Source organism: Balaenoptera acutorostrata, chromosome 18, assembly GCF_949987535.1.
Source record: "Balaenoptera acutorostrata chromosome 18, mBalAcu1.1, whole genome shotgun sequence".
In the NCBI taxonomy this organism is placed as follows: domain Eukaryota; kingdom Metazoa; phylum Chordata; class Mammalia; order Artiodactyla; family Balaenopteridae; genus Balaenoptera; species Balaenoptera acutorostrata.
Window position 1 is genome coordinate 59880705 of NC_080081.1, and position 14206 is coordinate 59894910.

General features: G+C 34.1%; 1 protein-coding gene across 7 annotated transcripts in view; it reads right to left on the reverse strand.

The window, feature by feature from the left end:
• Positions 1-14206, reverse strand: part of ZC3H13 (zinc finger CCCH-type containing 13) — an 87271-nt gene that overhangs the window by 34634 nt on the left and 38431 nt on the right. For all 7 annotated transcript variants that reach the window (XM_057532891.1, XM_057532894.1, XM_007186832.3 and 4 more), the window contains exon 8: positions 8616-8813. In XM_057532891.1, coding sequence (XP_057388874.1) covers positions 8616-8813 — 198 coding nt within the window. The remainder of the gene's footprint in view (positions 1-8615; positions 8814-14206) is intronic.

The window sequence follows — 14206 nt, forward strand, 5'->3', positions numbered from 1 at the left end:
AAAAAGTTTGTTGATTTAATCATCCATTATCAAATGAATGTTTGTGTCCACCCTCCATCCCAAATTTATATGTTGAGGCCCTAACCTCCAACGGGATGCCGGAAGGAAGGGAGGAAGGGAGGGAGGAAGGAAGGGAGGGAGGAAGGAAGGAAAAGAGTCATTTTGATTCACTGGACAAATGTTAAGTGAGTACCTTTTATGCTAAGCATTATTTTTGACACTAAGGATACAGAAATGAAGAAGACAGACAAAATCACTAACAAAATAATAATGATGATTATAATAATATTAACAATAGCAGGTAACATATGCTGCTACTATGTCCACAGCATTGTTTTAAGTGCTTTACGTATATTAACTCATTTGGTCTTCATGACGACAACCCTATGAGGTAACTGAGACAGAGAGGACTGAAAAACAGTCTGTCTTAGTTGCAGAGTCCAGGAGTAGCCCACCAACAACAAAGAAAGCCAATTTCAGCTAGTTAATGCAACATACAAGTCTATACAACAGAGTAATGAAGTGTAAACTGTTAGGTCCAAAAAAAGTACATCGGGGGACTACATTAGGTGCTTGGTAAGGAAAGGGCCTTTACTAAGAAGATGGCTTTTGAGCCAAGAGCTGAAAATTTAAGGGAAGAGCTTTTCACGCTGAGGACTCAGCAACCACAAAGGAGGCAGGAGGGATGGTGATATATAAAAAGAACAGAAAGAAGACAAGTATAACTACGATTCACGGGAGAATGAAAAGTTCATGAGAGAGGGTCAGAAAGCAGGCAGGGGACAGAGGATATGGAGTCTTCTAGGTCATGATAAAAGTTCAGATTTTATTCTAAGTATAAAAGAAATCACTGGAGTTTTGGGCAGGGAAGTGTCATTCAGAAACTGAGCAACTTGCCTAAATAACTATGTAAGACAGAGAAAGAAAATGCTTTTGTGTGATGATTTGTTTTAGACCTAGTAGCTTGCTCTCCCTTTGCAGCAGGTGAGTAATACTCCTCAGAAGGGGAATCATTTCTAACCCAATGATCTACAGAAACTAGGAGAATACTTTTGTTGTGGGAATCTTTTGAAAGATGTCTCCTCCATAAATAAGTGGTACTTGAAAAACAGATTTGATTCAAGCAAACTAGTAAGAAGTACATAATACAAGTAAATCTAAGCCAAGTACTAATAATTTTGGTTCAATTTCATTTTTGCATTTATGTAGAAATGAATTCATTTCAAAAACCTCAGTCTAAGAATGGAGAAGAACGTTAAGATAAGCATTATTAGCACATCCTTCAATGATATTCAAGTCCAGAATTATGTGCCGTTTAATTATAATAATTTTTCAGAATCTGGTTCAAGAGCCTTACATGAACTTGTTCAATCCCATGACTTGAGTGAGCTAAAAACTGTACCTATCGTTGTGACCAAGAGTCAGAAGAGACAAATATCCAGTATCCCTGGCACATGGGGAGATTGTTTTTAAGCTCTAAGAGAGTTGGTATTCCAAATGCAATGAAGCCCAGAAACAATATACACCAGCATAACAAATATGAAGACAGCTGGCTCCTATCTTCTACCTGGTGGGACAAGTTAAGCTTATCACTCTCTCCTGGGACAGGATGGGGTGATGAGGAGATGGAGAGGCCCAGCCCCTGCCAAGAAACAGCAAGCAATCCAGTCTTGGGAAAGAGGGAGGTAAAGAACGGTTCTCAAGTCCCTAGTCCGACTTCTCAGACCCAAAATCTCCTCAGCTCAGGCCAAGAAAATGGATGTCAAATAAGGGAGATTCTTGAAATCGCTGCCACTGTCCTGGAAGTTCGATCCAGTCACAGGTCATTTAACTGTCAGTAGAAAATTACCACCAGATAACACCAAACCACAGCCAGACAGAGACGGATTTTGATAGTGTGGCTGGGCATCTGTTATTTCATTAGTCTCACTACATACCACACCGTCCCACATTTTTACCAGATTAAATTTTTGGCCTTTGTATGCCGTGTTATGCATTTCTGATTGGACCAATTATTAAACAGGGCTAAACTTCCCAACCACCTCCTGCTACTGAAAACCTCCCCAAAGAACAATTTTCCTCTCAAGTCTCTAATTCCATCAAGCATGATAGACAAAGGGTTAAGAGCACAATTTTTAGGAACATAAATACCACTCTAGATTTTGGCTGCAAAACAGGAGCTTTTCTGAATTCAACAGATTTTCCCAATATCACACCTATAAAAGGGAGTCCAAGCCTTGATCAATTGGACTAAATGTAAATGGCTTTTTTGCCCCCCAATGCAGTTATTTTGATATTTATAAAATGATTTCATTTTTAACATGTCTACCATGAATTCAGTATATTATATAATTATGTTCAGCTATATTACATATTTCTTTAAGTGTCTTAATTTTATATCCCTAGCCTAAATTAGTATTCATGGAAAAATAGTTTTTAGGTCTATAGACAGGGCTCAATTAAATGCAGAAAAAAGACAATGCCTCAGACAAGCAATTCCCAATCTGAATACAAAGGTTCCACATTAATATTAAAAGACTTGCATATCCTTCATGATATTATTTGTGCTAATGTCCACTAATTGGGAAAATATTATAAAAGATATTACAAATTCATCAATGCTTTTAAAGTCTGAATTTTAAAATTACATTATTCTCCTTTTTTCCTTTTAGATGGGATACTGGTATAGTGACTGTATTTTTTTTTTTTTTAAGTATGGTTGATTTACAACATTGTGTGAGTTTCTGGTGTACAGCAAAGTGATTCAGTTATATATATATATTGTGTATATATATATAGATAGATAGATATAGGTATAGATAGTGATTGTATATTTTTAAGTGTCCTTCTCTTTTAGAGATATATACTAAAATATATACAGATGAAATGAAATAAGAAGTCTGGGGTTTGCTTCAAAATAACACTGGATGGGGGAGGTGGATAGGGGTACAGATGAAACGATGGATATGAGGGTCATTATACTATTCTATTTTTATGTTGTGAAATGCTCCATAATAATAATGTTAATGTAACATTAACATGTAATTCTTCCATCCTCTATATATAACTGAGTAACACTGGTACACATTTACTCAAGAAACTATCGGGCTTCCCTGGTGGCGCACTGGTTAAGAATCTGCCTGCCAATGCAGGGGACACGGGTTCGAGCCCTGGTCTGGGAAGATCCCACATGCCGTGGAGCAACTAAGCTCGTGAGCTACAACTACTGAGCCTGCGCGTCTGGAGCCTGTGCTCCGCAACAAGAGAGGCCGCAATAGTGAGAGGCCCGCGCGTCGTGATGAAGAGTGGCCCCCGCTTGCCGCAACTAGAGAAAGCCCTCGCACAGAAACGAAGACCTAACACAGCCAAAAATAAAGAAAGAAAGAAACTATCAATTCAGTCTATAGAAATGCTTAGTGCACACGTGGATTCCTCCCTGTCCTGTCCTTCATAGCCACAGAATAAGATTCACCAGTCCAGACCATGGTATTTGAACATGAATGGTAGATAATGAATAAATTAAAGAATTAATCCAATAGGTAATAGTCTTTGTCAAACACCTGAAACATTCTGATTTTAATTATTCAGATGTGTGCAATCACTGAAAGAAAATAAGACTGTCAATTTGGTGGTAATTTGCTTATTCTACTAAGCTGATGTCAAAGTCAGTAAGTTTTGAATGATCACATCTGTCTTTAAAATCTGAGGAAGACTCATGCAGGCATTTATACTCCTATCAAGACGTATTCAGGTAATTATAATAAAGTGATTTAGAAAAAAATACAATAACTTACTATGCTCTTAATACTATCTTATTAAACCACAAAATTGTGCATTTTGATTAGTATTTTGATTAAAACATACTACCTATCATAAAACCATATTTAACCAGCAGAATGAACTATATGCACTTGTTAGCTAACTCCTCTGGTTAACTACTATCCAAAAAGTTTCTGTGTTTCCTTAGGCCCTTGTTCTTAAACTACACTAATATACTAGTCGTTCCCAATTCAGCAAAGAATATAGAATATAGATTTTCATTGATAAAGATGATATTAGAGGTCCACTGAAACACTGCTGAAATATCCAGTTTAGGATTATCTAGATACAGTAGGTTAGGAATACTGATACAAAATATTCCCTTCACAAGAGATTTTCTGACTAAATACCTAACTCAAACTTAATTTTCCTGTGAGCTCATCTCTTCTAAAACAAATTACAGAATATAAATGGTTTAGTTGAGTTCCAAGTAATCAAGATTTTGCTGTTTTCTGTACCGAACAGGTCATAGAAAGTTTATTTTTAAAAATATTACGGGAAATTGCTACATTCTCTAAAAGCAGAGTAATAAAATAAATCCATAAGGCACTTTTTTTTTTTGGATAAACAAGTGGTATGCAGGTTTTGATCAATTTTGCATAAATAAATCATTGCTGAGTAAAGTCTACCAGTAAAATCGGAAGACACTGATACAGAATTCCTTTAACTATGGCCTGGAAACTATTCGCTTCAAAAGCAACTACATAACAGAATTTAGTCTTATTCAAATTAACAAATATTCTGGGAAGAGAGTATATTCTTAACTAGGTTGACATGGCCAATAAAGGTTTGGGATGAGAGTACTGAAATCCTCGATGCCAGATTAGTGGCAAAGGCCTAAAGAATAATTAATAACTCTTAAGAATTTTTGGAGAATGGGGAAATCATGAATTTTTCTGAGAGGATATGGACACTGTCCCCCCTCACGAAAACATACACGGGCAAATTTTAACTCACAAATCAGACCTCTAAAATCCAGTAGCTCCTGGTATAGAAAGTTGAAGAACTGAGACACAGAAGACAGGGAAAAGGACTTAAAGTCATAGGATCATGTGGCTTTGTTACATCATTTGTCTCACATGTATGCATATGCATTTGGGAACCACCCTTTAAGAAATGTAAGCAATCCCTTATATCCAATAGGCCTAGTAAGTCTTACTTTACTTGAAGGGAGAAAAACAATCCACATTTGGAAAAATATTATTTTATACACACATGATTACTATATTACTTCCACCTGTAGTAACAAAGTTTCTGACAAGATTTTTGTTCACTGCTGCATCACCAATGTTTAAAGCAGTGTCCACCACACACTAGGTATTCAGTAACCTAATAAATAATAAATGTATTAGCATACTTTCACTTAAGCACAGCACATCCTGATAACCAAAATACTCCCAATAGACCCATTATAACATCTAAATTAATGTTAAACGGCAATTTTCTCCAAAAGGAATTTAGATACTCACCTTTAATTACATACCCCAGAATCTGAAAGCAGTGACAAAGATTCTTAAATATACTATTTGGCTTTAGAATTATTCTTTATTCACAGTAATGGAGATAAATTAAATTAATGAATCTGCCTTTAAAAAAAAAACACCTGGAAATCAAATCAACTCCTCCTAAATCAAAATGCAACCTTGTCAAATATGGCTTTAGAACTCCAGCGACAATCAGGTACCCATGCAGTCCTTCAGTAATCTGCTGCTTAGTTTCCTTAGACAGAAGAAATAAACCAAGTTCAGATTTTTCTGTACACTGAGCAACAAGTGAATCCTAGGCATACCTTACTGCTCCTGGTAGAGATAGCCAGGGAGAAAAAAATGGAAAATGAAGAATCAACCTCTGTAATATTCAATTCCTCATAATACAAAGTGTGTTACCATTTCAGTGGTGAACTACCCAGGGATATAAGTTAAGAATCACCTCTCAAAGATTTCTGGGTCAAAGTAACACAACAAGAGCACCAAGAACCATTAGAGAAGAATAAAGACTTCTTAAAATGTAAATCAGCAAGAACATTTAACATAATTTATATCTGATTTACATGTCATTTTCAAAAACAAACCTACCAGATTGAATAAGATAAAGAGTGTATTTTAGGAAAATATGTTCAAGAATTATGGATGCTCCAGTTAACCATTTTTTATTGCTCCAATAAGACATAATAATGTTGCTAGGTCCTAGCAACAGCTGACAGAATCATTCTGGTTCTTCTAAGTCACCACAGGGAGGAGAGAAAAAAAAACTGATTCATCTAAATAAGTTAGACAAGATGATGTCTTACCAAGACAAAGAAAGGGCTAAGCTTATCACCAAAATCTTTTTGGGGGAAAAGACTGGGTTTTGTTGAACTTACATATCATAAAACTATTATCAGCTACTTACTGGATGGATAATTTATCCTGAATGATCGCAACATAAAAAAGGCATTTAAGAAAAGTCCATAGCAAACATCATTCTCAATGGTGAAAGACTGAAAGCTTTTCCTCTAAGGGACAAGGCAAGGATGCCCACTCTCACCACTTCTATTCAACACAGTGTTGGAAGTTCTCGCCAGGGCAATTAGTCAAAAAAAATTTTTAAAAGGCATTCAAGTTGGAAAGAAAAAAGTAATTATCTCTACTTACAGATGGCATGATCTTATATGTAGAAAATCCTATACATTCCACAAAGCAAAACAAACTGTTAGAACTGATAAATGAATTCAGCAAAGTTGCAGGATGCAAAATCAGCACACAAAATCAGTTGTGTTTCTATACAACAATGAACAATCTGAAAAGGAAATTTTAAAAAACAATTCCATCTACAATAGCATAAAAAAGAACAAAATAAAGCATAAAAATTACTTAATGTAAAAAATACTTAGGAATAAACCTAACCAAGGAGGTCAAAGACTTGTATACTGAAAACCACAAAAAACTGCTGAAAGAAATTAAGACACAAATAAACAGAAAGACATTCCATGCTCAAGGACTGGAAGATTTAATACGGTTAAGATGTCCATATCATCCAAAGAGACCTACAGATTCAATGCAATCCCTATCAAAACCCCAAAGATAGTTTTTGCAGAAATATAAAAATTTATCCCAAATTTATATGGAATTTCAAGGGACCTCAAATAGCCAAAATAATTTCAAAAAGTAATAACACAGAGGATTCATGCTTCCTGATTTCAAAATGTATTGTAAAGCCACAGTAATCAAAACACTGTGGTACTAGCAGAAAGACAGACAAGCAGACCAAAGGAGTAAAACAGAGCCCAGAAATAAGTCCTTGCGTATATGGTCAAATGATCTTCAAGGGTGCCAAGAACATTCAATGGGGAAAGGAGAGTTCCTTCAAAAAACGGTGCTGGGAAAAGTGGTTTTCTACATGCAAAAAATGAAGTTGGACCTTTACCTTACACCACATACAAAAAATTAACACAAAAGGCATTAAAGACTGAAATATAAGATCTAAGACTTTAAAACTCCTACAAAAAAACATAGGGAAAAATCTTCATGACATTGGAGTTGGCAATGATTCTTGGATATGACACCAAAAGCACAGGCAACAAACATAAAATTGACAAATGGGACTACCTCATACTTTAAAAACTTCTGTGCATCAAAAAACACTATCAAGAGAATGAAAAGGCCACCTATGAAAAGGGAGAAAATATTTGCAAATCATATATCTGATAAGGGGTTAACATCCATAATTATAATGGATTCCTATAATTCAACAACAAAAATCAAATGGACTCAATTAAAAAATGTATAAAGGATTTAAATAGACATCACTCCAGAGATGATATACAAGTGGCCAAAAAGCAATGAAAAGATGTTCAACATCATCAGTCATCAGCGAAATGCAAATCAAAACCACAGTATCAACTCATACCAGTTAGGATGGCTACTATCCAAAACACAGAAAATAAGTGTTGGTGAGGATGTGAAGAAACTGGAACTCTTGTAAACTGTTAATGGTGTACAGCAGCTGGTATGGAAAACTGTATTAAAGTTCCTCAAAGAATTAAAAATTAAACTACCATATGATCCAGCAATCCCACTTCTGAGTACGTTGCCAAACAAACTGAAAGAAGGGTCTTGAAGAGATTTGCACACCCATGTTCATAACAGCACTATTTACAACAGCCAAGAGGTGGATGCAACCCATACGTTCATCAGCAAATGAATGGATAAACAAAACGTGGTATATAGACAATGGAATATTATTCAGCGTTAAAAAGGAAAGTAATCCTATTACATGCCATAACATGGATGAACCCTGAAGACCTTATGCTAAGTAAAATAAGCCAGTCACAAAAAGACAAAATGACTTCATTTATATGAGGTATCTAAAGGAGTCAAAATCAAAGAAACAGAAAGTAGAACGATGGTTACTATGGACTGGGGAGCCGGGGGATAGGTGGGGAAGTGAAAAGGAGTTGTTTAAGGGTTATAGAGTTTCAGATTTGTAAGATGAAAAGGTTCTGGAGATCTATGTCATGTCACTGTGAATATACTGTATATGCATATATATAGTATATATATATAAAAAACACTACCAAATTGACATTTAAAAATGGTTAAAATTAAGAAATTTTGTTTTTTAAATCATAATGATTTATATTATGTTTTATAAACATATTAACATTGATTGAAGTATTCATATTTCAATATGGTAAGTATTAAATACTTATACATAGTTTAAAAACACTAATCCATTGTAGTAACGCCTAAAAGCTTCTGAATAGTATTTTAGATTCTAAGAAAGTAAGATTATTAAAAATATACAATCCTACTTACCTTGGCTTGTCTCTTTTTTCTCTTTGTCTTTCAAAATCTCGTCCTCTGTCCTTTCCATCTCTTGGTTTTTCTTCTATCCTGTCTTTTACTTTATATTTTTCTTTATATTTTTTCCCCAGAGCAATATCTTCCTGTATAGGAGGGGGTGGGCTAGGAGTACGAGGTCCTTTCTTCTTACTTTGGCTGCTTTTTGAATTCCTGAAGGTAACACAAAGCTATCAGAAGTCTAAAGACTTTTAGAAGGTCAAATAAATATTATTTTCATTTTAACAAAGCACTTTTAAAAAATGGTAGCATTCCTTTCAATAACTTGCCATTTACTATTTTATATACTAGTAATCAATATCAAAAAAAAAATAACACAGAAATGAGCAAAGATTTACTTGCTACCTACTTCATTAACACTGCTTATTATATAATTTTAAAGGGTATATTTCTGAGAAAAGATAAGAGGTGAAGTAGGAAGAGATTCTTTCAGGAAGGAAAATATCACAAAATAAAACAACTGCATGAACTGAATTTTTTTTTTAAAGCTTATTATAGAAAAGTAGATGAAAAAGTAAAAATCACCTATAATTCCATTACCCAAGGATAGCCAATGTTAACACCTTGGATATATGTCCACACTTTTTCCATGTCTCTTTCCCTTCTTCCCTCCCTGCCACCCCATACGCACAGTCATAATACAATATTTTGTAAAATTTTTTGTACTAAATATAGCATGGGTATCTTTCTATAACAAAAAAGTGGATTTTGATAATTATTCTTATGGACTGTACAGAATTTCCTTTAATAGATATGCTCCATAACTTCTTTAAACAATTTCACACTGATAAGTTTTTCAGGTGGCTTCCATGTTTTCAGCATTATAAAGAACAATTACATCAACTATAAATGAAACCTTAAGCACTGTTAGTAAATATTCTTTTAAATCTTTGTTTTAAATCTTAAACATTCATTTAAATCTTTTCCAACTCTTAGATTACAGAGATGATCCTTTAAATTTTAGAATTTTGTCTTTCACAGTTAATCTACCTGGGATTGTTTTTTTGGGTCTAGACTATCCTCTTTAATTTGGCATTTAAAAACATTTTATCTAAATGCTATAACTTTGAGCCCTTACACATTACAAATTGTCTGTCTTTACTTCATACCCTGACAACAGTTTGAGCATTTTGGTGTCATATCCTTTTCCCACAGAGCTCTATAAATATTGTTACAATATTTTGTGGCACTTAGTGTTTTGGATGAAAAGTCCAAAGAGAGTCAATTTCTTTTCCTATGCAGGTTACCCAGCTTTTCTGCCTGTACGCATTATTATATTATTCCTTGCAAACTAAAAATTTCATCAAGATAAGCGAAGGTTCTCTTTTTTTTAACCTTTTCCATCACTCAGTGTGCTGCTTCAGTCTGAAACCTTAGTCTTTTACTCATTTTTTTTTCTATTTTTATTTCATCAATTCTCCATATGACCCGAGTCTCTCTGGTTTGCTTTATAGTTACTGCATCTCCTAGATCACTCCTCCATTGTTTTCCATTATTCCATCTCTCCTTTTGCTTTCCAATATCTTAAAATATTGGAAATATCTTAAATGTGTTTTCAAATTCAGTACATTTTCTTTTAAGTTGCACTCATTCTACTAATATTAAATTTGGCAATCTCTTTATTCTGCTATTTCCAGTTTTAAAAATAATTTTTCATCCAAAACATCTTTGTTCACAGATTGCTTTTATTTTCACGATCAACTGCTCTCAACAGACCAATCAATATCCTCTCAAATCATATTAAAATTCTGAATTAATTTCTTATTTAAATTTGTTCCTGTTTTCTGCAATATTGAATGTTCAGTCTGGTACTGAGTTTTTAAGTAGCCCTTTCTCTTCACACATCTGGTAAGTTTTCACCAGCTACTTATTTCACTAGCTATTGATATTTATAAATGACAACTTAAGCCAAAATCCTAGAACTTACTTCCTGTGACCTAGAGTTCTCTAATCCCAAGATGCCTTAGCTGTAAAAAAGGTAATGGATAGTATCTTCCTCAAAATTGCTGGTAAGATTAAAAACAGATAAAAGCAACTGACTCATAGCGGGCATTCAGAAAATTTACCTCTCTTAGTCCTTATCCCTACTTTTTATTGTCATAGATAGGGTCAACCATCTAGCAAGTCAGAAATTATTAAAATATGACCAAATCTACTTTTCATCTTTGTCTTCTGCCAAAACGATTATTAGTTACATATCTCACTGCATATTTATGAAGTGACTCAAATTTTTAATGTATTTAACAGATAAGTGATAAATGTCTACATTTCTAAATATTTTTCCACTTAAAAGATACACACTAATCAATAGTTGGTACAGATAGTATCAAAAATTACTTTAAAAACCATTTTCAAGATAAAATGATAGAGAAGTTCTTGACACAAACTGTATTTTCACATTATTGCCTGTGACAGAAACTAGCTAGGCGTTTACTACACTTTTGTCCTGGCCATACTGTTGAACCATACTGTCTAGACTTTTTTGAAGTTAGGTGTGGCCAAATGACCGAGCTCTGGCCAAAAGAATGTGAGTAGAAGTGATGTACACCACTTCCAGGCCTAACTAATAAGACTCTCATACTCCAGGTAACTGTAAACTATATAACTAAATAAGTGCAATACTCTAATTTTTTTCTTCACATATTGCATTTTTTGGTGTCCTCAAAAACATAAGAAAGTGAAGCCATGGTCAGAAGGAGCCTAGGTACTGAAACTGCATGTATAATAAGAGTCACCTATTAATCAGAAACACCCACCTCTTTCTTGAGTGAGAAATAAACTTCTGTTGTGTTAAATTCACATTCTGGGATTAAGCTATTGTAACAACCAGGATTATGCCAGTACACTCACTAAAGTGCAGAATTTCTTCAAATACCTTAAAAAATATATGTAGTAGTAAAACATAGTTGTGTTACAGATACAGAGTTTGCAAGTAACTTCCAACAGAATGGGCCAAAATTGATTTTGTGCATGCGGAAGTCAACAAGATCTTTCAACATTTCTTTTTTTTTTTATTATTATTATTATTATTTTTTTAAATTATTATTTATTTATTTAATTATTTGGCGTGTTGGGTCTTCGTTTCTGTGCGAGGGCTTCCTCTAGTTGCGGCAAGCGGGGGCCATTCCTCATTGCGGTGCGCGGGCCTCTCACTATCGCGGCCTCTTTTGTTGCGGAGCACAGGCTCCAGACGCGCAGTCTCAGTAGTTGTGGCTCACGGGCCTAGCCGCTCCGCGGCATGTGGGATCTTCCCAAACCAGGGCTCGAACCCGTGTCCCCTGCATTAGCAGGCAGATTCTCAACCACTGCGCCACCAGGGAAGCCCTCAACATTTCTTTTTAAGTCAAATGATTATCCTTTAGTGGCAAAGAGCCCACTTCCTATTTGTGGCACACAGCTCAATTATCTACTTCTATCACTTTTAGAGCCTTTCTCTCTCTCTCCCCAAAACTTATTTCTTTTGAATAGCTTTTGACATACTTCACATATCTCAGCTTAAAGCTTTCCATCAGACTCTCTCTCACAATAAATATCTAAGAAAACTGCCAATTTTCACGGAGAAGTGTGAGTCTTAATTTGTCTGTGATTATCTCTGCCTACTCAATATGATAACCACGTAAAACCAAAGAGTTTGTTTACCTGACTGTCACCTCAGTTGATTTACTGGCATTGGCTGCAACATTCCACTGAATTTTAACTGAAATTTCAATCCTTAACTTGTTGAATGTATTCAAACAGTTTATAGTATGATCCACAATGTAACTAAAAGTTGATGATCTGACCCACTCTAGGCAATGTAAACTGCACAACTACAGAAATGCTATACCCAATTCAATGCTTTCTTTGTACCTTTAATGTATTGTTCTCCAGATCCTTCTGCTTCTATTATTAAATTAATGGTGCATCTTAAAGTCAATATCTTATAATACAGAAATATAGTAGTTAAATCAATGTGAGTAATTATTCATGCTCAATATTCATCAAAGGATAAGTGAGTTACTAACGAAGCAGTAAGAGAAGACTACATGAAAACGAACAGGATGAAACTAACCCTTCATCTAAATAGTTATAGAAACTTTCTATGAAGAGATTAAGTTTTGAAGATTTTATAAATATTTAGAAAGGATTAGAAAATGAAAAGGAGTATTTCTGGTATGCCGGCGGTTTTTTGAGAAATGAATGGAATTGAGGGAAAGTTATATAATTGGTTAGTCAAAAGAATAAAGAGCAAGTGGGGTAAATCATATCACTCTATATTTCAACTTCTTTCATATCCCTTTATTCAATCTTAGGAGCAAAGGAGAGAATCAAGTCAACTTTACAGAGTGCCTTATTACAATACAAAGCTCTTTGCAGAGTAGGTGCTGTGGGGAGATAGAACAGTGAACCATCAAGATTGCAATTTTCAAGGAGCTTAAATTTAATAGAGGTTGTAAAACATGTGTGCCACAGCTAAAATATAATACAAATAGCAATTAGTATTAAGTGAGAGGTATAAATAAAATCTGATATATAAAGGGAACAGAAATTATGTTCAGTAAGGAGAAATGGGAAAACTTAATGGAAAGACAGAACTTGAGCTAGACACTGAAGGACTGAAGGTGATGAGTGTAGGAAGAAGGCTGGATGAAAATATGGACAAGAGTGGAAAGATCAAAGTATGAATGCTATTCTAAAAAATCTGAATTTCAGTCAACAGAATGGAAAACTACTGAGTTTTTCAATGGCATAATAAATTAATTGGAATTGTTATTTTAAGATTTCTCTCACAACATCTGTAAAGTGAAGGGTTAGGGCAGCTGAATGAAAATGTTTATATGTGTGGCAGAATGGACACTAGATAAAGTAAATAGAGTTAGTAGGATGATATAATAAACTAGGTAAAAAGTAAATGGAATCTAGAAGGAGACAACTATGAGTTTCACTATGGGTTCAAATAGACAGTTGCCAACTGATCAAATATTGGGAAGAGGTTTTTAGTTCAACCTTTTTCTTAAATAATAAATTAATGTATGTCCTTTAATAAAATTTAAATAGTCCATAGTGACATTAAATGAAAAGGTATCTCCTGCCTTATTCTCAACCCCTCAGTGTAATTTATTTCTATCTTTATTCTTTCAATTGACTACTACAATAATTCTAAATAATATATTCCTGCTTCATACATACTATAAAGAATTTAATCTCTTGATCATGTACACAAGGAGACAAGAAGAATGTTCATTGTGCATAATTTGTAACAGCTAAAACCTGGAATCAACTTAAATGTTCAACAAAAGAAAAGTAGATAAATACATAAATACTAATATGAAAGAACTACAGCTACATATATCAATATAGATAAATGTAAAAAAATGCTAAGTGAAAAAGTAAGTTGCAGAAGAAAAGTTATATCTATATTAAGATTAAATAGATAAAAGTAATACTATATATTGTAAGATAATACATATTATGGAAGTATAAACACACATGCATAGGTATCATAAACAACAAATTCAAGAGGGAAGGACCAGAAATATAGCTGTTTATTTCTTAAAAAATAAAAA